The sequence below is a fragment of the Nicotiana tabacum genome, chromosome 2 (genome assembly GCF_000715075.1).
Source record: "Nicotiana tabacum cultivar K326 chromosome 2, ASM71507v2, whole genome shotgun sequence".
NCBI classification, from domain to species: domain Eukaryota; kingdom Viridiplantae; phylum Streptophyta; class Magnoliopsida; order Solanales; family Solanaceae; genus Nicotiana; species Nicotiana tabacum.
Window position 1 is genome coordinate 6,916,733 of NC_134081.1, and position 24,937 is coordinate 6,941,669.

At 38.5% G+C, this 24,937-nt stretch overlaps 1 protein-coding gene across 2 annotated transcripts; it reads left to right on the forward strand.

Annotated features, from left to right (window-relative positions):
• Window positions 1-13,353: 13,353 nt before the first annotated feature.
• On the forward strand, window positions 13,354-21,302 carry LOC107778094 (uncharacterized). Of its 2 annotated transcripts, XM_016598285.2 has the most exons (10): window positions 13,354-13,854; window positions 14,411-14,458; window positions 14,794-14,991; window positions 15,073-15,195; window positions 15,659-15,696; window positions 15,776-15,938; window positions 16,404-19,511; window positions 19,767-19,889; window positions 19,969-20,087; window positions 20,922-21,302. In XM_016598285.2, exons 1-10 carry the CDS (start codon window positions 13,768-13,770, stop codon window positions 21,151-21,153), a joined length of 4,239 nt encoding a protein of 1,412 aa, XP_016453771.1. In that variant the 5' UTR covers window positions 13,354-13,767; the 3' UTR covers window positions 21,154-21,302. The 2 variants fall into 2 exon arrangements, with proteins under 2 accessions (XP_016453771.1, XP_016453772.1); XM_016598286.2 differs by lacking the exon at window positions 14,411-14,458 and having other exon boundaries at window positions 13,355-13,854.
• Window positions 21,303-24,937: the final 3,635 nt, after the last annotated feature.

Below are 24,937 nucleotides of genomic sequence, written 5' to 3' on the forward strand. Positions count from 1 at the left end.
CCAAATAGCAATCACAAACGTCAGCCTCGACCCAACTAGAGAAGGAGAAGACCAGCGAAGATGATGATTATAGGATCCCTCGATCCTTCATGGTCCCCGATGAATCTGATGCTACCAAATCAACGGCCGAAGAACTGGAGCAAATCACGCTAATCGAATATCTGCCCGAGTGAAAGGTATACCTGGGCACGGGGTTAAATCCCGAGCTTAGGAAAAAGCTTATTCATTTTCTTATAGCTAACATGGACTATTTTTCTTGGTCCCATCTTGACATGACAAGGATCCTACCGGAAATCACCACTCATAGACTAAGTTTGGATCCGAAATTCCATCCGGTAAAGCAAAAAAGAAGGCCCCAGTCCGAGATCAAACATGCCTTCGTCAGAGACGAGGTAACCAAACTTCTCTAAATAGGATCCATTCGAGAAGTAAAATACCTCGAATGGCTAGCAAACATGGTGGTAGTCCATAAGAAAGGAAACAAACTTAGAATGTGTATAGATTATAAAGACCTGAATAAAGCATGCCCCAAGGATTCTTTTCCTTGTCTAATATCGATCGTATGATCGATGCCACGGCCGGCCACGAGACTCTCAATTTTCTCGATGCCTACTCCTGGTACAACCAGATACAGATGAACCCGTAGGATCAGGAAAAGACCTCATTTATCACTAAGTACGGTACCTACTGTTATAACGTAATGCCATTCGGTCTAAAAAATGTTGATGCAACTTATCAACGCCTAGTAAACCGAATATTCGAAGAACAAATAGTAAAATCAATGGAAGTTTATATTGATGATATGTTAGTTAAGTCCCTACGAGCAGAGGACCATTTAAAGCATTTGCAGGAAACTTTCAATAAACTGAGAGAGTATAATATGAAGCTCAACCCCGAAAAATATGCATTCGGGATTGGCTCGGGCAAGTTTCTTCGTTTCATGGTGTCCCATCAGGAAATCGAGATCAACCCCGATAAAATCAAAGCTATCGAAGATATCACGATAGTGGATAATGTAAAGGTCATGCAGAGGCTAACAGGACGGATAGCCGCCCTAGGACGATTCATTTCGAGATCCTCAGATATGAGCCACCAATCTTTCTCACTACTTAAGAAGAAGAGAAACTTTGCATGGACTCCGGAATGCCAGCATGCCTTGGAGGAACTAAAGTGGTATTTATCGAGCCCACCGCTTCTTCATACCCCAAAAGTGGACGAACAACTTTACCTGTACTTAGCTGTCTCGAAGATAGCTGTAAGTGGAGCCCTGGTTTGAGAAGAACAAGGTACGCAATTCCCTATTTATTATGTCAGTCGAACCTTAGGTGATGCCGAAAACTAGATATCCACACTTAGAAAAATTAGCGCTTGCTTTAATAAGTGCCTCTAGGAAACTAAAACCATATTTCCAATATCATCTGATATGTGTTGTAACAACTTATCCTCTTCGAAATGTTTTACCCAAACCCGAGCTTTCAGGTCGATTGGCCAAATAGGCCATAGAAATCAGTGGGTACGATATTGAGTATCGACCCCGAACCGCCATCAAATCTCAAATCTTGGCGGACTTCGTGGCTGACTTTATGCCGGCCTTCGTACTCGAGATTGAAAAAGAACTACTGATAAAATTGGGTACATCTTTGGGAGTCTGGACCCTATTTATGGATGGTGCTTCGAACTCGAAGGGGTCCGGACATCGTACTAAAATCACCCATAGGTAATGTAGTTAGACAGTCTATCAGAACTACAAAATTGACTAACAATGAGGCCGAGTATGAGGCCATGCTTGCAGGTCTTGAACTAGCTAGAAGCTTGGGAGCAGAAGTCGTAGAGGCTAAGTGTGATTCCCTCCTCGTGGTGAACCAAGTTAACGGGACTTTTGAGGTCCGAGAAGATCGAATGCAGAGGTACTTGGATAAATTATAGGTGACTCTACATCGATTTAAGGAATGTACCTTGCAATATGTACCCGGGGACTGTCGTACAATTCATGAGATCGGTAATTGAAGAAGGTCACGCCGAGATAAACTCCACAAGTTTAACCTGGGATTGGAGAAACAAATACATAGAGTACTTAAAGAACGGGAAGCTTCCATCAGATCCAAAGGAATCAAGAGCTCTGCCCACAAAGGCAGCACGGGTCACCTTGTCCGAAGACGGAACGTTGTTTAGAAGGACGTTCGATGGACCATTGGCAATATGTTTTGGACCGGGAGATACCGACTACATCCTACGGGAAATTCACGAGGGCACTTGTGGAAATCATTCTGGTGCCAATTCGTTGGTCCACAAAGTAATCAGAGCATGGTATTATTGGACCGATATGGGCAAGGATGCAAGGGAGTTCGATTGAAAATGTGACAAATTCCAAAGGCATGCGCCCATGATTCATCAACCTAGGGAACTACTCCACTCGGTCCTATCCCCATGGACCTTAATGAAATGGGGAATGGACATCGTTGGCCCCCTCCCATCGGCCCCAGGTAAGGCGCAGTTTATTTTATTTATGATTGATTATTTCTCTAAATGGGTTGAAGCACAGGCTTTCGAAAAAGTCAGAGAAAAGGAAATCATAGACTTTATTTGGAACCACATCATATGTCAATTCGGGATGCCATCCGAGATTATATGTGATAATGGAAAACAATTCATCGGCAGCAAAGTAACTAAATTTCTCGAGGATCACAAGATCAAAAGGATCCTATCAACACCTTATCATCCCAACGGGAACAGACAAGCCGAATCGACCAACAAAACCATCATCCAAAATCTTAAGAATAGATTGACCGACGCTAAAGGAAAATGGAGAAATACTACCCGAGGTCCTATGGGCATATCGCACAACATTGAAATCCAGTACCTGAGCAACACCGTTCTCGTTGGTTTATGGCGCTGAAGCTCTAATCCTGGTCGAGGTCGGAGAACCTAGCATCAGGTTTCGATATGCAACAAAGGAGTCGAATAACGAGACCATGAATACGAGCCTAGAATTGTTGGACGAAAGACGAGAAGTCGCTCTCGTCCGATTGGCCGCCCCAAAACAGCGGATAGAAAGGTACTATAATCGAAGAACCAATTTTTGACATTTTAACATCGGGGACTTGGTGCTAAGAAAAGTCACCCTCAACACCCGAAATCCGAATGAAGGGAAACCGGGTCCGAACTGGGAAGGACCGTATCAGGTTCTCGAAAAAGGATCCTACAAGCTCGGCATGATAAACGGCAAACAACTACCGAGCAATTGGAACGTATCACACCTAAAGTGATACTACTGCTAAGGTACTACCACTCCCATTCTCATTTATATTTCAAAACTAACCCTTACAGGTGTTCGACCAGAAGCAGCGATGGATTCTTCAGCACAAAAGCCTTTAGGTCTGAAAGTACACGTTGCACTCTTTTTTCCTTAGACAGGTTTTGTCCCAAATGGGTCTTCCGGCGAGGTTTTTAATGAGGTAGCCATTGATCGTGCTAACTAAGAACAGTTCAACAATATCCGAGGCCTCTTTACAATCAACCTCGAATACTGGGGGGGAATTACCCTCGAATATCAAGTTTAATGCGAGGAAATTACTTCATGGCAGCAGGGTCTCGATAGGAAATATTTGTAAGGGCCAAACTGTCAAACGAACCATGCCCGCGTAGTTTGCTCGAGCCCTGGCACAAAACATGCACGCATGTATAATGATTTATAAAGAGAAATTTCTTCTTTACCCATATCTCATATCTCAGAAAAGTTTTTCTACTTCATATTCTCGATCTATTATGCAAACAGGCTTAAGGGCCGACCATGTCCGGAGTTCGGATGATTACCCCCATAATCGGGGACTGCCGTCCGAAAAATAAATGAGATCAAATTATATAAACTCCGAAGATCATAAGACCTCTTAGGCAACCCTCAATTTTATAGGCAACGTCCATCCCACTCGAGGACTGACACTTCGGGCAAGCTCAAAGTAAAGCGGGAAAATAAGCCCAAGAGGCAAATCCCGAACTAAAGAGGGATTTTTATAGGCCACGGCCACCCCACTCAGGAATTGACACTTCGGGAAAGCTCAAAGTAAAACGGAAAAATAAGCCCAAGAGGCAAATCCCGAACTAAAGAGGCTACGACCGAATTAACACGGACCGGAGACGTCCGAATTCCGTAACAAAACAGGCCTTCGAAATCTTTTATAAACTGGTTAAAAAGGCTACCCCCGGCAAAATCATAAAAGGCTTCGATAATATCAAAGCCTCAAAAACTCTAATGAATACAAAATTGTTCGAAACCTCGAACAATTTCTTATTTCATGCCAAGGCATTACAAGTTTTGCAAATACAAATGATAAGAAACCCTTTCAAGCCGAAAAGGGGACAAAGCCATAAACAATATTTTTTACAAAAGCCTAAGGGCTGTTTTTTGCCTTGAGTTCGAGAGACCGTCCTCGCTCAAATAAAAAACCTAAGGGTTACTTTACTTCAAGTTCGAGAAAGCACTCACTCGACTATAAAGTTTAAGGTCTATACTAATTCAGTTCCAATCAAATTGTTTAAACCTCGGATCTTAGAATACAACTTCATAATTTTATAAGGCGAAAAAGGAAGAAAGTTTTATATATATGTGTCAAAAAATCATTTACAAGGGCAGCATGGCCCGATCAAGTTTCTCTACAAAAAATACGAAACGGTCTTAAAAGAAACACAAAAAATACTAAAGGACTTAATCCTCTCCGGGAGCAGCATCTTCGCCCTCAAGGCCTCCTACGCTTTCAGATCCGCTCATACTCCTGGTATCATCATCATCAGGAAAGGCCAACACTCTGGCTTCGGCTTCAAGCTCCTTAGCATTCTCGATCTCGGCTGTAAGATCGAAGCCACGAGCATGGATCTCCTCGAGAGTCTCCCACCGAGACTGGCATTTAGGATGCTCGGTAACCCAGTTTGCTCGAGCCTGAGCAGCCTCGGCAACCTCCTTTGCTCGAACCTGAGTAGCTTCAGCATTGGACCGGTAGATAGCCACCATTGCATCAGCATTAGTCGTAGCTATATCGACCTCCGATTTGGCTGCTGCAAGTTCTGTGGCTCGTCTCTCTTGATCAGAATTTGCTGAGCCCAACCGAGACTGGAACTCCTAGATTTTCTTGGCTTGCACCAAGGCCTTCTCTTTCAAGCTTCGGAGTTGGGTCTCGGCTAAGGCCAGTTGAGCTCGGGCAGCCTCCTTTTCTGAGGCAAGGCGGTCCATGTTCTTTTTACACTCCTCGACCTCTGTTTTCACTGCGTCCACTTCAACACGAAGCTTTCTGATCACATCGAGCTTTTGCTGGACCTGTGGGATCAAACTGTTAGCCATCACGCCCGAGTTAGTGTCATTAACTTCAAAGATTCTTTTTACCTGCTCGGACAAATCTGCTTGTTCTTTCCGAACTGTTTCTAGCTCATCCCGAAGTCCTTTTGCTTCTCCTTCTCTCTGCTCACTGAGAAGCTTGAAGGAATCTCTCTCCTCAGTAAGCCCTCAAATTTCAGCTTCGTACCGGCTCAGCTCCCCTCGGGATCGGAGAAATACCTCGTGATGAAGCATAAAGGCCTACAAAAATAGAAATAAGGAATTATACAAGGAAAGAAAAATACATGTATGAAAATACAAGTATTAACAAAGAGAAAATGAACTTACCCGATTGAGGGCCTGTTGAGCTTAGTTGAAAAGACAAGAAACTCCCACTTCGCCCTAGCTCTTCTTCGGAGCCTCCAAATCACTCAGATCGGTGGCATCTTCTATCCCAACAAAATAACCACGGAAAGGATCTTCCTCTCCATGGGCTCCCTCCCCGTGACAAGTCTCCACGGCCTGAGCATCACGTATCATCGACTGAGAAAATGAAGGAAACGAGGGGGAATCCCCGATCTCTATTGCCCCAAGTAGGTTTTTTGGGGTGCCACCTCTGTCTTGACAAGCCTCAAGACCGGTTTTTGTATCGGCATCCACCGCCTCTTCAACGGTCCCTTTGCCCCGAGGTAAGGCATCTTCGATTCTCCTCGACCCGGAAACTTAGGCCGGAGTCTCCTCCTCAACCTCATCGAGCATGGACAGAGCAGTATCAGCCCCCACCGATCCCGAAGTTTTTTGAATATCGGTGCCAACTCGTGCACGGGCCACCAGCCCAGAACCACCTTCTTCTTCTTCTTCTTCTTCTTCTTCTTCTTCTTCTTCTTCTTCTTCCTTTAACCTTTGGACTGACTCCATAGTCAGTGAGATTGTGTTCCCTTTGGGTTTAAGGGCCGCTCTCTTCTTGGGTTTTTGACCCTCGGAGTTCGAGGCCCTTTTTCTCTTAATCACCATCACCGGTTTCAAGACAGGTGGTAAAGCTTCTTCATCACCGGACAAGGGTCTCATAGCCGGATCCTTTCCGAGACCTACAAAAGGAGAAAGTAAATAAATTCATACTTGAAAAAAAAATGCTTGAACGATAGGTAAATCGGTAAGCCAAGAAGAAGGCTTGCCATGAGTACGAGCCTCCCACCGATCCTTTGACAAATCGCGCCACGCGCGATTGGCGTATGTTGACGTCGAAACCAGGCTCCTGACCCAGTTCTCGAGATGGGGAAACGCACCCGGCATCCAAGCAATGTCTGCGTCGAGAAAAACACTGATAAGAAAAGATGAAGAAGTAAAAATAACAAAAACTAAAAACGGGATCATACTTACGATTCATATTCCATTTCTCATGAAATGACATACTCTCAGCGGGGATTAGGTCCGAGGTCTTCACCCGAACAAACTGGCTCATCCAACCCCGATCTTTGTCTTCATCTATACTCGAGGTGAACGCCTTGGTGGCCCGGCGTTGAAACTTTATTAGCCCACCTCGGTAGAGTCGAGGGCTATATAATCTTACGAGGTGGTCGAGGGTGAAAGGAAGCCCGTCAATTTTGCTCACAAAGAAACAGAGCAGTATCACAATCCTCCAGAAAAAAGGGTGAATTTGGCCGAGGGTCACTTGGTATTTCTTGCAAAAATCGACGATGACCGGATCGAGGGGACCCAGCATGAAAGGATAAGTGTAAACACTCAAGTACCTTTCCATGTGGGTAGTGATTGCTTCCTCCAGTGCCGGTATCACAACCTCTTTATTTTCCCAATTGCAATCTTTCTTCACCAGATCAAGAAGACTTTTGGGTATCGAGCATATATATCTCGATACCGGCTCGCATCGACCAATAACCGATGAGGGTTTCTCCACCTTAAAGTCGGAATCAATAATACACACCCCGGGAATAAGTTCTTCAAGTCGTGGCTCCACCACTAGTTTCTCGCCGGCCGGCCGAGATGATGAAGCAGCCTCTTTCTGCGGAATGGTTTTAGATGTTTTTGCCATTTAGTTTTTGTAAATAAAGAAGAATGGAGATGGAAGTATTTTTTGTTTTAGGAAGAACATGCAAAGAAATTTGAAAACCTGGAAATAGGGAGCTTTGGAGAGGGCAAAGAACTTTGAAGATTAGAATGAAAAAGATTTGAAAGTAAAAGTTTGGAGTGATAATGAAGGGGGCTATTTATTGGTTTCACAATGACGGTTCAAAACCGGTAGTGGCCGACCATCGACTGACGCGCATTTAACGCCTTAGTAACTGAACCGACGGGACGTTTGTCGCATACGTCACAATCGAGTTTGTCGCTGACATCATCATTCACCAAGTCGAAGTTTGGAAATTCATATCATTTCTCGTCATCTTCTTTCCGAGAAACGAGGGGACTATCTGTATACTGTCAAAACCGAGCCTGCCTTTCGTATGACTAATCGAGATTGGAACATGATGGCCTAAAGTTCATCATTGTAATATCGAGCCATGATACGAAGTTAGGTTGTCAAGCTCGAGACCCAGAGACCGATCAATACCGAGACCGGCCAAGATCGAGACCGAGTCAAGATCGAGCTCGAGACCTAGAGATCGACCGAGATTGAGATCGGCCAAGATCGAGATCGAGTCAAAAAACAAAAAAGACATTATAGTGGTATTTGGAGAGAGAATCTCGGCGGAAATCACAGCTTGAATCAAGGAAAAGCTAATTTATTAATCTATCATGTGATCCCCACTATGCATTTTTAATTGTATCCAAAAGCAGGATTCCCCCACTATATTAAAAGTGGTTATCATCTGTACAAGGAGACATTGATTCATTCACTCTGAGATATATAGCAAAGAGAGCAAATATTATCTTTTTTGGCTTTTGATATTTAGTCATATTGTTTCTTCTACCAATCGTTCTTCACTCAATTTGGAGGTGATAAAACTTGAAGGCTTAAGCTAACTAGTTCATTCGGTTTGCATTCATTTCTTTTATAACTAATTTCGATATTCGTTTACATATTTTTTCCGATTTGTATTAATTTATATCACGTATCCTTGGAACTACATATAAATTTAACTCTATCCATTTTTCGGATAAATAAATTTAATGACTTTGAAAAAAGTCGTTGTAATTTATCCTTAATTTGGTAATTAGGTGCTTGGAAATGTATTCTTTGATCATTTTTTATTTTAGTTTTTGATTTTTTGAGTCATTAACCATAAGTAGTCAATTTAGAGTAACATAAATTTTTCTTACAGAATTAGGTATTAGATTTAATAGAGCTAATTGAAGTCAAATGTAGAATCTTTTGATTTTGCGCGTGTTTTAAATATTTATTTTTTCTGATAATTTTTTATTGTCCACTTTTAACTTGGCATTCCCTTTAATAATATTAGAAATGTATAATATGTGTTACTGATTATAGAACGATTTACAATCTTCATATTTAAGTTGAATATTCAAATTCCTTCAAAATAACCATTCCAAAGAGTCAGTTGCTCGTCCCTAATACCAGTCATTTAAGTTATTAAGTTAGAAATGGCTGAGCTTAATATTATAGAAATGACACCAGGTATCCACTCTAAAGGGTTACTATTTAAAAATTAGCCAGTGCGTCCTGAATTTTAATTTTTCAGTTCAAATTTTCAGGATAAAAACGTTCTTAATTGTCCCGAAATTAAGATTTTTAATTTATAAATTCAGGATAAAATAAGTAATAGCTAATCTTTAAATAGCCCTGAGAATGGCTATATGTGCGCTTGCTCCCTTAATATTGGTAATTTTAATGGGCTCATATTCATCAAAAGAAGAATTAACCCAAATAGTTGCTCACCACCGCACTTAAACTAAAAGTAGCCGGTGAAGGTATAATATTTGCATAATTTATGTATTACATATGTATAATTGTGTATAATCAAATTAAAAATAGTCAGTTAATGTATAACATGTACATAATTTATGTATTACATGTTTATAATTATGTATAATCAATATATAATATTTGTATATAACTAAAATAAATAAATAATTAATATGACCAGCTATTTGTGTAAAGATAAATATTCGATAACCCGTTCTTAACCCAAATGCGATCCAACATTCCAGCGATTTGTATAATTGTATTGCAAAAGATGATTCATTTTGTACATCACTCCTTTAATTGAGTCAATTCATTAATTCTCATGTAAACCATCAAGTCCTTTGAAAGCAAGTTGTATGTAAATCTGAACTATTTTACATAAGAATTTAAGTTATATATATTGTCAGATTACTTTTATTTCTTGCAGCAGACAATCTATCTTATTTTTAAGATTATAAATTCTCACATTTTAACGAGGCTTATCTATAGATGATATTCTCTAGATAATGACCTTATAATATAAAATATTACTTACACGTACTAATAATATATGTAACTTAAACTCTTTACATAATATATATATATATATATATATATATATATATATATATATATATATATGCGCGCGCGCGGAGTATGCATGATCATTATGAGGTGATGTATTTCTATATTTCCCTTAATCCTCAAGTCTCTAACTTCAAAGGCTCCCCTGCACCTGGCAACCAGCGTCATTGCTAATGATGTTGCTTCATGTTGCATATAACAAATTATAAGTAAAATGTAATTCCAGAAAATTAAGCTGTTCTTTATATGCAGTGGCTGCTAATTAACAACATGGACTGATTATGAACGGAAGCTAATGATGAAGAGTTGTTACATATATAGTTGAACTCCTTGCTGGGGCGGAGATAGAGCTTCGTGTTATGTCCGAAAAAAATCAGGTGTCATACGGAAACTAGTAAATCAAATCTTGAACGGCGATACATCACACAACAAACAAGAAATATATCAAAAAAGACACAAACATTTAACGTGGTTCGGTCAATTGACCTATGTTCACAGCGGAGATGAGCAATCCACTATATAAAAGAGAGTACAAAATATCGAGAGAACAACCCCACGAAGAGGCAAACACAAGTGACACACTAACACTTGTCCCGTAAAATTCTCTCCCTAAACACGACTCTCAAACCTCATATGATTACATTGTGGATGCTACTGAATGAGAAGGAAGGATCCTCAATTTATAGAAATCCAAACATTTTCCTACAAGAAAAAGGACTAGTCAAACATGAAAGAATTATAATTTCCTTCTACAATAAAAAAAAAATTAAATTATGGTAAATATACTGTCTTTTCCTTCAAGAAATAGGAAAATCAAATATGGTAAGAAAATCAGGACAACCCCTAACAATTCTCCCCCTTGGTATGAATTTTTTGATAAAAATAAATCTGATCCACCTTTTTCACATAGCCTTCAACAGGTCGCATCACCAAATCTTCACCACAAAGTTTGTCTCAACGTGAGTAGTACTCCCTTCAAATTTCTCAGACAAAATCATGATTACCGTCAATTAGGTTGCGGCTAGAACTAAACCCGCCAAGATAAGCTTGTCTTGAACCTTGCTCTGATATCACTTGTTATGTCCGAAAAAAAATCAGGTGTCATGCGCAAACTAGTAAAGCAAACCTTAAACGGTGATACATCAGACAACAAACAAGAAATATACCAAAAGAGACACAAATATTTAATGTGGTTCGGTCAATTGACCTACGTCCACTGCGGAGATGAGCAATCCACTATATAAAAGAGAGTACAAAATATCGAGAGAACAGAGGCAAACACAAGTGACACACTAACACTTGTCCCGTAAAGTTTTCCCCTTAACACGACTCTCAAACCCAATATGATTACATTGAAGGAATGATTCTCAATTTATAGAAGTCTAAGCATTTTCTTACAAGAAAAAGGTTTAGTCAAACATGAAAAAATTATAATTTCCTTCTACAAAAAGAAAAACTAAATTATGGTAAATATATTATCCTTTCCTTCAAAAATAGGAAAATCAAATATGGTAAGAAAATCAGGACAACCCCTAACACTTCGGATACGGATTCAACCGAATTCAGTAACTTTGGTCCAAACGCTATATTTGCCTTTAAAAGTTCGTTAAATATATACAAATTATTAATTTAGAACCCAATAACTTAGAACGAATAGAATCACGAACCCATTAACTTTAAATTCTGGCTCCTCCTCTAACTCTTTGTACGTCTGGAGTTAGATTGATTTTGAACCAGTTTTACCTTACAGATGATATAGTCATAGAACTCGAGCTCATTTTGAACGAGACATATTTGTTATCCTTATCTTATTCAATGTTCACATTTGATTTTAATTTTATTATAATTATTTTTTTGTTTTTAAAAGGTGAGTGAAATTTATTGTACATGTATAATAACACTTCACTATAACGACTAAGTTTTCTTTGGAATCATTTTTCATATTGTGTTATAATATTTATTTTTTTATCAGTACTTCGCTATCAGAACAAAGAAGTCTGTTATAAAGATGTTTGATCGTATATTTTATCTTTCCCATTCATTCGGATCAGAAGGCTGGAACCCTTGATTCATCCTAAATCCTAATCTACAACAGTGTAAAATTGACAATTTCTTTTTAATTATGACACTTTTTTTGGGTAATAAATTTATGATACTTTCTTCTAATTCTTTTGTAGTTTATGTCAGAAGTATTTTCATAATTAAAATATATGATAAATATCATTGATATTACTAATTGTAAATTAATACGTAATTGATAAAATGATAATTGACATATTGTAATATATGGAATTATTAATTGTGTTAAAAATCTTTATATTATTCATGTATATAACCTAATCTCTGAAACGAAAGTCACGTCATTGTGCAAGAGAAAATAACAGCCAATTTTCTTTATTTTTTATATCAAAAGAAAAAGACAAAGACATAGAATGTTAATCTCAACGAAAAATAGAAAGTATCGCCAAAACCACAGCTAGAATAACAACTATAGGCCAAATCACATAGTAGAATATATCATCACTGTCCTTTTGATTAGAACTAATATCTCGATTAAATATTTACTATTCCAAAAGATATTTAAACCTCAAATGGCACGAAATCACTATCTCATCTGGAAAATAAAGTAAAATCATAATTACATCGTTTTTGTAATGTAATTGTATAACCATATTTGTAATTCCCAATGTGAGTAATTATTGTCCTCTCTATAGTTTCTTTTTTTATTTTTCACTTTTTCCTTTTCTATTTCATCCTAAGTTGTAACGTACTTATTTTATTTGTAACTTCCTACCAAACGCTCTCATGCCAGAAAAAGAAAGGGATAAAAATAAGTGAGTTTTTAATGGCCCCTTATGTTTGTAGCAAGTCTATTTTCATCCCTGTTATATTACCTGAACACATATAATCCTTCAAAATTGCAAAAGTTGAGCATTTTTAGTCTAATTGATGAAATTCCAAAATGAATCATTTAAAACTATGTCATATGTCTTCCATATGACCAATCTAAATAACAAACGTGATTGCGATTTTCTTGTCCAATTTCATTTTCTCCTGATTGTAGTTTATTGTTATTACTACGGACTTCTTTTGAACTTTCTAAATGTTAGAATTTTGGAAGATCTTTTTCAGGGTCGTCTTTTACTCTAATCACATGGAAAGCACGTGATATTTGTGCGAGTTTTATGGGACGTATAGCTGAAGTGCTCAATTTTTAAAAACTTAAAGGACCATATGCGCTCAAGATAATAATATAATAAAGATGAAATTGACCTAGCTCAAACTTAAGATACCATTTGAGATAAAAGTCCGAAATAAAGTTAATAAAATAATGCAGTCCCTGTATTATCCCATTTCCTTTATAAAATAAAATAAAAGGAAATTAACGTCCTTGCTTGCCTTCAACGTTCAGCTTACCCACCCATTACCCTTTGAAAGGTAGATGGACATAAATGATCATTTCTTGATTTCTCCTTTTCTTGTTAGGTTTAAAAGGTAAAGAAAGGGAATGACTTCCTTTTAAATCCAATTCTAATAACTACTACAAGACAACACTATTATTTGAGTGTCAAAAACACAAATTCCTCAAACTTTTGTCCTCAACTTTGTTCACTATATAACTATAATTAAGCTCAATTCTAACGCCAAATATGACAGAAAACAAAGCCAAACTTCTCTACCACATCTACCCTTTATAGCAATATTTCCCTATAGTAGCTAAGTTTTTGGAACTGATTTTCATGTTATCTTATATTATATATTCTCTATAACAGCATTTTGCTGTAACAATCAAAAATATGGAAACAATGATATTGTTATAAAGAAGTTTGACCGTATAAATCCCATTACAAGTTACATAACAAAGACCAACTAGCTAACTTCTCTTGTTTCTCTGGTCCTTCCAATACATGTTGATTCTTATTCCTTTTTCAAAGTGAATGTCTTATTATTGCCTGTTCCACATTTCAAGAAAATATAGTCACTAATTCAGTAGCTTGCGAGTGACAAAGAGAAAATGTTCAAGTTACCGAAGCAGAACAATAAGCAAGCCAAATCAGGAGAAAGGGTTGATTTCAGATTCTCCAATTTCCAAGCACTTCAGGTACAATTCCATATTCTTTAAAGAGAGTCAGTCTTCTGTTTTATTATTGGATATAAAACTTAGCAAACACTTCACATTGTTGATTCAATATTTGTTACTAACTTAGCTTTCTGCTGATGGTTTTGTTAAAATCTGAATTACTTATTATTGGATTCAAGATTTGTCATTTGCATTGTGAAAAGCTAGAACTTGACACCATACTTGTCATCAGATTCATAAAAATGGCTATGCTGGAATTGAGAGGATGATTATACAAGGATAGGGTAATTGTTAATGATTGAGAATCAATAATTAGGTGATCTTGACTTATATCTTATTATTTAATGAATTAATTAGACTAAAGATTCAAATAAGTCCATGCAATATGACTTAACTTTGCAGTTTCACATAGTGTGTGGCTTTTCCTCTTGATTTTGATTCCCTTGATGAGGTACTGTGTGTGACTTTTTGAGGATCGTAAAGTTGAATGTGAACAGTATAGTTTCTGTAACTTATTTCATGTGTAATATGAAATGGAGCCTTGGCGTAACTAGTAAAGTTGTTGTCATGTGACCAGGAAGTCACGGGTTCGTGTTGTGGAAACATCCTCTTGCAGAAATGCAAGGTAAGACTGCGTACAATAGACCCTTGTGGTCCTGCCCTTCCTCGGACCCCGTGCATATCGGGAGCTTAGTGCACCGGGCTACCCTTTATTTCATGCGTAAAATCAGAACATATTTTAACTGCATTAGGTATTTCCTATAAGAGCAAATAGACCATTGAGTCAGAGTTGATATAATGCTTAAGGAGTCCTATATGCATCTAATCAATGATGTTTTAGTTGATTCAATGGTACTATAAGAGCTCCATAATGTGGTCTGATTCAGCTTGTTGACATAATAATATAGCAGCCATTACTGGTCACTGATAGTTTTGATTATGCATGTTGTAATGGTATAGGTACCAAAAGGATGGGACAGACTATCTCTGTCTATAATCTGTGTAGAAACTGGAAAAACAATAGCAAAGTTGGGAAAAACACTTGTGAAAAATGGAAGTTGTCAATGGCCAGAGACGCTTTTGGAATCGGTCTGGATTTTACAAGATGATTCTTCTCTAGAGCTTGAAGAATCTCTCTACAAGTTTGTTGTTTCAATGGTAAGATAGCAAGCAAGTCCTATCTTAAGAAGCTTTAAGATGACTTGCTTATTCAATTTCTTAATCGCGCTTTCAACGCAGGGTTCTGCTAGATCTGGCATACTTGGAGAGGGAACCATTAATTTGGCATCATATGTTGGTTCAAGATTGTCTTCTCCTGTTTTGCTTCCTTTAAAGAAATGCAATCAGGGTACAACACTGCAGGCAAGTCTTATGATTGATAAATCCATTTATTTTTCCAACCATTTTCCTCTATGATACTGTAGTTTTTTTTTTTAAGTAAAAACTTTTGACATTGTAAAATGTATACCTTATGGCAAGCAGTAAACTCCAGTACAGGATGTAAATAGTGTTTAAGCCAACTGCAAGAAGTCTATTCCTTGATAAAACCCCTTTATTGTCTCGGTATATGTTGTGTGGACTCTCTAAAAATAATGCCGTACCCGTGTCAAATCCTCCAAAAATGCACTACTTTTGGAGGATCCGGTTACATATTTGAAGAGTCCGAGCAACATAGGTCTCAGTCTATAATTTTTTTTATCTTTCAAGAAGAAACTATTAAGTAATCAAGATTGTGAGATTGTGTTTTCTTTTTCTTCTTGGAATTGTTACTTATGTCAATCTTTTTATGTGTTGGAACTGTTACTTATTTCAATCTGTTTTACAGGTGAAAATTCACTGCCTAACACCAAGGAATAAATTCAGGTAATAAGAATATGGCCAGATTTCTAAATATCCTATCTAGATAATCATCTAACTAAAGTATTCTTTAAATACATTTTAGAGACGAATCAAAATCGTCAGGTTCCAATATGAAAGAGCAGGATCTTGATCATGATATTACCAGTAAATCGAATGAGTCTGATAACTTATCTGCTGGTAGTGATGGGCTTCAGTCCACTCAAGATATAGTCTCTAACTCGGGTCCAAGCAAATTTGAGATCAAGGTACTAATGCAACTTTATCCATTTTTACTGTTCCATTAGTTTAACCAACAAGTTATATTTCCATCTTATTTAGCATGTTCTTTTGTCCCTTAGATTATAGTAATGCGCCAATTTGTTGCATAGGCCTTCTTAGGCCTAGATAGAATGCAAACATATGGAACATTGACCTCAGACTCCACTTGTGGGATTACTATAGGTTTGTTGTTGTTGTCGCCAATTTGTAGCATATGCCTTCTTAGGCTGGCTAAAATGCAACCATATAGACCATTGACCTCAGACTCCATTTGCGGGATTACACTGAGTTTGTTGTTGTTGTTGTCGCCAATTTGTAGCATATGCCTTCTTAGGCTGGCTAAAATGCAACCATATGAACCATTGTAGGCTAAACAGAAACTTTAGACACATTTAGACATTCTAATCAACCATATGAACTATGTGGTTGATTACCTCTTGTTTTCATTTCAGGAGAGAAGTTTCTCGGCATCTGGATCGAATAACAGCTTCAGCTCAGCTGAGAGCTTTACCCGAAAAGTAAAATTTCCCTCTACATATCACATAAAGAGTGAAGGATCCAATCACACAGGCAAACAAGTTAGAGCAAGTCCTGATATTGACAATCATATTGTTTCAGACCAATCATCCTATAATACAAAAGCCACGGGTTCAGTGGAGCATCTGCAGAATAACGGAAAAGATTTCACAGCGTCTTCTCTAACGAATTCAGGCTCTTCGAGAAACCTTCTGGAAGCTGCAGAAGATACAATTGAAGAACTCCGAATAGAAGCAAAGATGTGGGAGAGAAATGCGCGGAAACTAATGCTCGATTTGGACATACTGAGAGAGGAATTCTCGGCTCAGTCGAAAAAGCAAGCCGACTTGGTAATGGATCTCTCAGCTGCCTATTCTGAGCGAGGTAGCTTGAAAAAAGAGATTGAGAATCTGAAACTAATGTTGGAGGAGTCAATGGCGAAACATGCTTTGGCGGCGGAGGATTCAGTATTTCAATCAAAGGGTCAGAATCATATCCAAGAGGAACTGGAAATTGAGATAAGACATCAGCAAGAGTTGAATGCCAGTTTAGCCTTACAACTGAAAGGAAGTCAAGAGTCAAATGTCGAGCTGCTCTCGCTTCTTCAGGAGCTAGAAGAAACTATAGAACAACAGAAAGTGGAGATAGAGAAATTTTCATCTTTGCAACTGAGGTTAACTGACATGAAAAATTCTACCACAGCCGATTCGCAAGATAAAGTGAATTTCCTGGACCAGTTCCAACAACATGAAGAATCGGAAGACACATTGCGAAGAGACAATGGACAACCTGAAAAAGCTAGTGGTGAGCTAATAAGAGACCTTGAAGCTTTAAGAGAGAAAGTGCAGGAACTAGAGAGGGATTGCGCTGAGCTTACTCAGGAAAACCTGGACCTTCTAATAAAATTTAAGGAGTCCAATACTGAAATCACTAGGGAAACAACTGAATCAATTGAAACTGAGAAGAGTGGTATCACATCGCATATTCACTATGACGAAGAAAATCTTGATAACACACTGACACACATGGAAAAAGTTGGTGCAAATGAAAAGTCCAAAGACTTCATTCAATTAGTGAAGCAGCTTGAAGTAGCTTTTCACCATCTAAAGAGACCATGGTATAAACTTTCTTCCGGTATAAGTGATAAGTGCCAAAGTCATCTGGATAGCTTGGCAAATTTAATCGAGAACGGTGAAAGCTCTCACAAAGTATCGGCTAGCTATATCCTTACAAATATGTTTGAGCTGAACCATCTCTTAGAAACTAGAATTGTCGAGTACGAGGAACTTCTTAAACAGCATGAAGAGGAAATCCAGGAGAGAAATAATTCTGTTGCAGAAGCTCAAAGAAAGCTGGAAGTCTCAAAGGCAGAACTACAAGTTCAATGTTTGAGCCTACAAAAGGAGTTGGATCAAACAATATTCGAGTTAGATAAGTTACAAGCTGACTTACAGACAAAAGAAGAGGAGAAGAACTGTATTTCGAAGCATCAAAGAGAACTAGAAGCTAGAGTTACTGATCTTCAAAAGGAGAGGGATGCGCAAGTTTCAGAGAACAAGCTTCTAGAAAGGAAATTAGCACATCTCGATAGCGAAAGACATACGTTGGAGGATCAGTTAGTAGGATTGACAGAGAAGAACATAAATATGGAAGCACAAATTAGGCTCATGACAGTCAATAGAGAATCTCGTCAATCAGAATTGGAAGAATCCAGGACTGATGTAATGAATCTTCAAGAAGAAATTGGGAAGTTGGAGAGTGAGATGAAAACTAACATTGCTGATCTCAAAGAAGAATTAGAAGACATGCAGATCCTATGGTCACAAGCTCGAGAAGAATGTGGACATCTCACGAACGAGAACGAAAAGTTACAAGAATCTTTGCAGAATCTTCTTGAAGAGTACAAGACCATTCAGCAGTCAAACTCAGAACTTGAAAGAAAGAACGTGGAACTACATGAGCGTCGTTTGCACGTAGAAGCTCAACTTTGCGAATCGCAGAAAAGCTTGTCTAATAGCTTGATTAAGGTTAAAGCTCTAGAAGAAAATCTCAATTCAATGTGGAAAGATTTTTCCTTGAAAGAGGAGAGACTGAATGTTGAACTAACTGAACTCATTCGAGAGAACAAGAATGAAATTGAGAAACTTGTGCAACAAGAATGTTTGTCTAACCATAGGTATTCAGAGAAGTTGACTGAAGTTGAGAGCCTCAATAAAGAGGTAGAACAACTAACTAAGCAAATTTCTGAAATGGATGAGGAAAGGAGATTAGCTTCTGATGCTGCTAATGAAGTTTCCAGTTTGCGCGCTGATAATGCAATGTTGGTATCTGCACTTGAAGATATTCAATCAAAACTTACATTGACTGAGAAGGAGCTCAGTAATGTAAGAATAGAGTCTGAGTTGAAGATCCAAGATTCAAGACAAAGTTTTGAGAAGTTGACGGTTGATCATGAAAAGATTTTGAAACATCTGTCGAATTATAGGGCAAATGAGGAAAAGCTTAAGACGGCGATTAATGATCTTGAGTTGCAGCTCACTCTTTTGCGTTATGAACACCAAAAGCTTCATGAGGAAAGTGCTAATCTTAAATTTCAGTTGCAGAAAACAAAGGCACTTCAGGAAGACGTCGACTATCTGAAGAGCGAGCTGAAGGAATGCATGTCTGAAAAGGAAAAGTTAGAAGCATCACTGAATTTAGTATCCGTAGATTGTGAAGAAATGAAGGCTGAGAAGGCGTCTTTCGCTAGTAAGATATCCAGTTTTCAAAAAGTCTTGTCTGAGCTGGAGAACAGCAATAGAAAGGGAATTTGCTTGGAAGAAAAAGTTGAGAAAATGGAAAGTGATTTAACTGAAAAGGAGAAATTCTGTGCACAAGTGGATGATTTGAAGAATGAGCTTAGCGAAACTAAGAGAGAAAATGAGCAATATCAGCAGAAAATACATAAGATGGAGGAGGAGAAGGATAACTGCTTTAGAAAAGTTCAAGCACTTGAAGCAGAAGTGAAAATGATGGAGGAAGAGAAGAAATTGTATGCTAAAAAGGTTAGCTTATTATGAAATTCTTTCGTATTGTTTTACTGCACTCAAAACTCTCTGTAACAGCCTCGTTTGTTCCGATATTTTTTGGCTGCTATAGTAAAGTGTTGTTATAGAGGACATATATTATAACATAACATAAAAATCCGTTCCGAAAAAAACTTGGCTTTTATAGTGAATTTGTTATATAGAGATGGTGTTATAGAGAGGCCGAACATAACTTAAATTCTGTTGAATGACAAAACTTCATGTTCTATGCAGTTTGAACAGAATGATACTCCAAAGAGCACCAATAAGTACACTAACTTCAATAGAGTACCTCAAAAGCTTAATCAGTCCCAAGAACTTCTGGTGGATCGGCTTCATTCAGATTTCGAATCAGAGGTCTTTTGAATTTCAAGTTTTTCCTTTCCAATGCTTAACTCCGTAGTTGCTCTTTTAATACATACTTTTGCTAATCCAGGGTGAAAATGGAATTGCTTATTCTGTTGAAGTGGATTACTTAGCTAGAATACAATTGCTTGAGAACAAGCTTGCTGAAGCATTAGAGGCAAATAAGAAGTACAAAATTCAGCTTCAAAGGTACGTGTCCGAATTTTACATTTATATATATTTAATATCATATACTAAAGATATCTGTTTGACAATGCAAATTTGGAAAGAGCTATGCACCTTATATTAGGCAGATCAAAAGGACACTTATACACATGTTGAACTAGGATAATCAAACTTTTGCTACCTTTTTCGCAAATTGTTGGCCCATGACCAAAGTATGACATTATATGTTCAGATTCCCTTAGTCGCAAGTTGGTACGCAAGGACAGGTGAGGCACCGTGTGCCGGTCTCGCCCCCTAGGTTTGGGGTGTGAAAAAAGTGGTATCAGAGCAGTTCTGTCCTAGGGAGTCTACAAGATGTGTCTAGTAGAGTCTTGTTTATGGGTGTGTTGTGCACCACACTTATAAGCAAAAGGCTACATTGCATTTAGGACTGTCACTCTTTTTCTTACTCTAGATCGTGTGGTAGAGCTCAGTCGTAGGAATTCAAATTCCTAAATTCTATTTTATTCGTAATAAGACGATACCTATATCCAAAAGACGGGTGGTAAGGGATTGAATACGGCTGTGGAAGAGTTGAGTCAGAGAAACTCGATTTTTGTATCATGCATATGATGAGTAAATGTGAGGTCTGAAATATTTATCAAGCGATCCATCATCTCAATATAGAACATAGGATTTCGTATACTGTGTAGGTAGGTAAAAAAATTTTTAATGTATATAGTATACTATATGTTGAATCCGCTTGATTCTTTCGTATATTTACTTTTTTATATTTTGACAGCTCTTAATAAAAATTCTGACACAGTCCGAGTTTGTTTGTTATTGTAATGGTATAATAGGTAGTGATTTTATGTGTAGGTTTAAGACCGAGGAACGAAAAGGGCATTCACCTTCATCCAGGAAACCAGACGGGGATAGCGAAATGGTGAAGAGGTTTGAACGTACGAAGACATTACTAGAAACGGAATTAAAAGACATTCGAGAGCGTTACTTTCAAATGAGTCTTAAATATGCTGAAGTAGAAGCACAAAGAGAGGATCTTGTTATGAAACTAAAGGCAGCTAAGAGCGGAAAGAAATGGTTTTCTTGAATCTTGCTAGCAACTTTTGTGGAGTTTTCATCCTAACCTTAGGTAAATTGGTCCATGTTTTGATCTAGCATATATATTACTATTGTAATTTATTGTCAAAATAAATGAAGCAAGCTACAGGCAATAAAGAATTAGACCAAATAAAAGGAGCAGATGCTATAAAATGGAGTGACTAAGCTAGACAAGAAGCTACACCCTAACAAAATTGTGTTATTATTCAAAGATATGGCAGTGGCAAAGCCTTTTTGCCTTTGAATGTTTGTGTTCTATATTTTTATTCTCAATGATCTATATCTATAGCCGGAGGCACCTTATAGCAAACTGACACCGGCCCTTTCGCGGGAAAAGTAAAAAAAAAAATTAAAATAAAATAAAAATAATATATATATATATATATATATATATATATATATATATATATATATATTGACTACTCTTGATTTTTTTATTATATATAGATTTTTGTTTACCCTCAAAATCGGATAACAATTAAATTTATAAGTGGTTTTAAGGAGACACAGATTAACTTGATACAAAGCGATAAATTAAGTTATTATTGAACAAATAAAGATAAAATAAATTCAAACCACACGAGTTGTATAGTTTCAGCCTAAGTGAAATAGTCACTCTCAAACCAGGCTCACCACGACCGGTACAGATGGAAAAGAGAAAGAGCTAGAGAGAGAGAAAATAATAATATATTGCTTTTGAGTGGTGTTACAATGTACTTCATAAATTATTAGACCCCCTTTATATAGTAGGGGAGTCTTACTTTAGGTACAATTCTATAAAAGGTAAACAAATCTTCTGATTTACTGGTTGTCGGTTCCTTATCGATACATGCCGAGATCCCCGCTGTATTATTCGGCCGGTCAGGGATATTTCGGCTTTCTATTAGCTATGCTAGATTGTGTGACAATGTTCTTCGAGGCTGATCATAGAGAAGCCTCGGATACTGTTGATGTGATCCTTGACATTGGTTCACAACCGATCTTCGATTCTAAGTTAGCACGATCCACTGTTGCCTCGTTAAAAACCTTGCCGGAAAGGGACAAAACTGGTTCAAGGGAAAAAGAGTGCAACGCGTGCTTTCAGGCCTAAAAATTTGTATCGTTCTTTGACGGTCACCTGCAAGTGTTAGTCCAAAATGTAAATAAATAAAAGAAGTAAACGGGTTCATACCTTAGCAGTAATATCGCTTCAAGTGAGTTATGTTCCAGTTGTTCGGTAGTCGCTCGCTGTTCATTGCTCCGAGTTTGTACGACCCTTTTCCGATGATCTCGATAATTTGATACGGACCTTCCCAATTCGGCCCCAGCTTCCCTTTGTTAGGGTTCTGGATGTTTGATATGACCTTCCTTAACACTAAGTCCGCAACATTGAAGTGTCGAAGGTTGGCTCTTCAATTGTAATACCTCTCGATCAGTTACTTTTGGGGGGCCAACCAGACGAGGGTCGCTACGCGCCTTTCATCTAACAGTTCTAGGATCGTATTCATGGTCTCGTTGTTTGATTCTTTGGTCGCATATCAGAACCTGAGACTTGGTTTTCCAACTTTAATCGGTATTAGAGCTTCGGCGCCATAAACCAACGAGAACGGGGTGGCCCCGGTATTGGACTTCGAGGTCATATAGTATGCCCACAGGACTTCGAGTAAGATTTCTTTGCATTTATCTTTGGCGTCGATCAATCTCTTTCTGAGGTTTTGGAGTATGGTTTTGTTCGTGGACTCCGCTTGCCCGTTCCCACTAGGGTGATAGGGTGTTGACATGATTCTTTTGATCTTATGATCTTCGAGAAACTTGTTTACTTTGCTGCCGATGAACTGCTTCCCATTGTCACACACGATCTTGGCCGACATTCCGAACTGACATATTATGTGGTCCCAGATGAAATCAATGACTTCTTTCTCCCTGACTTTCTCAAACGCCTGGGCTTCCACCCATTTAGAAAAATAGCCAGTCATAAACAATATAAATTGAGCCTTACCGGGTGCCCATGGAAGGGAGCCGACGATGTCCATCCCCTATTTCATGAACGGCCAGGGTGATAAAACCGAATGTATCAGCTCCCCGGGTTGATGAATCATCGGAGCATGGTTTGACATCCGTTGCATTTTTGTACGAACTCCTTCGCGTCCTTTTCCATGTCGATCCAATAGTAGCCAGCTCTGATTATTTTTCGAACTAATAATTCGGCGCCCGAATGATTTCCGCAGGTGCCTTCATGGATTTCCCTCAGAACATACTCGGTGTCTCTTGGTCCTTGACATATTACGAGTGGGCCATCAAACGTTCTCCAGAATAGTGTACCGTCTTCGGACAGGCTGAATTAGGCCGCCTTCGTACGCAGAGTCCTCGATTCCTTAGGGTCTGAGGACAGTTTTTCGGTCTTTAGATATTCTATATATTTGTTTTTCTAGTCCCAAGTTAGGCTTGTTGAGTTTATCTCGGCGTGACCTTCTTCTACTATCGATCTCATGAGTTGTACGAATGCCCCCGAGTTGAACTCATCGTCGTCGACTGACGATCCCAAGTTAGCTAGGGCATCGGCCTCGCTATTTTGATCCCGAGGCACATGTTGTAGAGTCCACTCCTTGAACCAATGTAATGTTAGTTGTAGTTGATGAATCATCGGAGCACCAAGTGGAAATTTTGTACCTTTCTCTTCCTCGACCAGGACTCCACTTACCTCTATCTCCGATACTACCAAGTACAGGTACAACTATTCGTCTGTCTTCAGCATGTGAAGCAGCGGTGGGCTCGATAAATATTGCTTGAGCTCCTCCAAGGCTCGCTTGCACTCCGGGGTCCATGAGAAGTTACTCGTTTTCTTTAACAGTGAGAAGAATCGGTGGCTCTTGTTGGAGGACCTCGAAATAAATCGTTCCAAGGCGGCTATGCGTCTGGTTAACTTTTGTACAGCCTTCACGTTGTCCACAATAGTGATGTCTTTGATGGCCTTGATCTTATCGGGGTTTATCTCGATTCCCCGATTGGATACTATAAATATGAGGAATTTATCGGACCCGACTCCGCATGCACATTTCTTTGGGTTCAACTTCATATTGTATTTCTTCAATATGCTGAAGGTTTCCTGCAAATGTTTCAAATGGTCCTCTGCTCGCAAGGACTTAACCAATATATCGTCAATGTAAACCTCCATTGATTTTCCTATTTGTTCTTCAAACATCCGATTTACTAGGAGTTGGTAAGTGGCGTCGACAGGTTTTAGTCCGAACGGCATCACGTTGTACCAGTAGGTGTCGTACTTGGTGATGAAGGAAGTTTTTTCCTGATCACCCGGATCCTCCGAATTTGGTTGTACCCGGAGTAAACATCGAGGAAACTGAGGATCATGTGGTCGGTTGTTGCATCGATCATGCGATCGATGTTAGAGAAAGGGAAAGAGTCCTTGGGACACGCTTTATTCAAGTCTTTATAGTCCACACACATTCTTAATTTGTTTCCTTTTTAGGGACTACTACTATGTTTGCTAACCAGTTCGGGTATAGATACCTCGTCCTTGATGAAAGTATATTTGACCTCGGACTAGGGTCTCCTCTTCTGCTTGACCGGGTGGAACTTTGGGTCCAAGCTTAGCTTGTGAATGGTTATTTCCAGCGGGATTCCTGTCATATCAAGGTGGGGCTAAGCGAAACAATATTCGTTAGCTATAAGAAATTGTATGAGTTTTTTCCTGAGCTCGGGATTTAACCCCGTGCCCAGGTATACCTTTCGATCGGGTAAGTGTTCAATCAGTAGGACTTGCTCTATGAAAGATT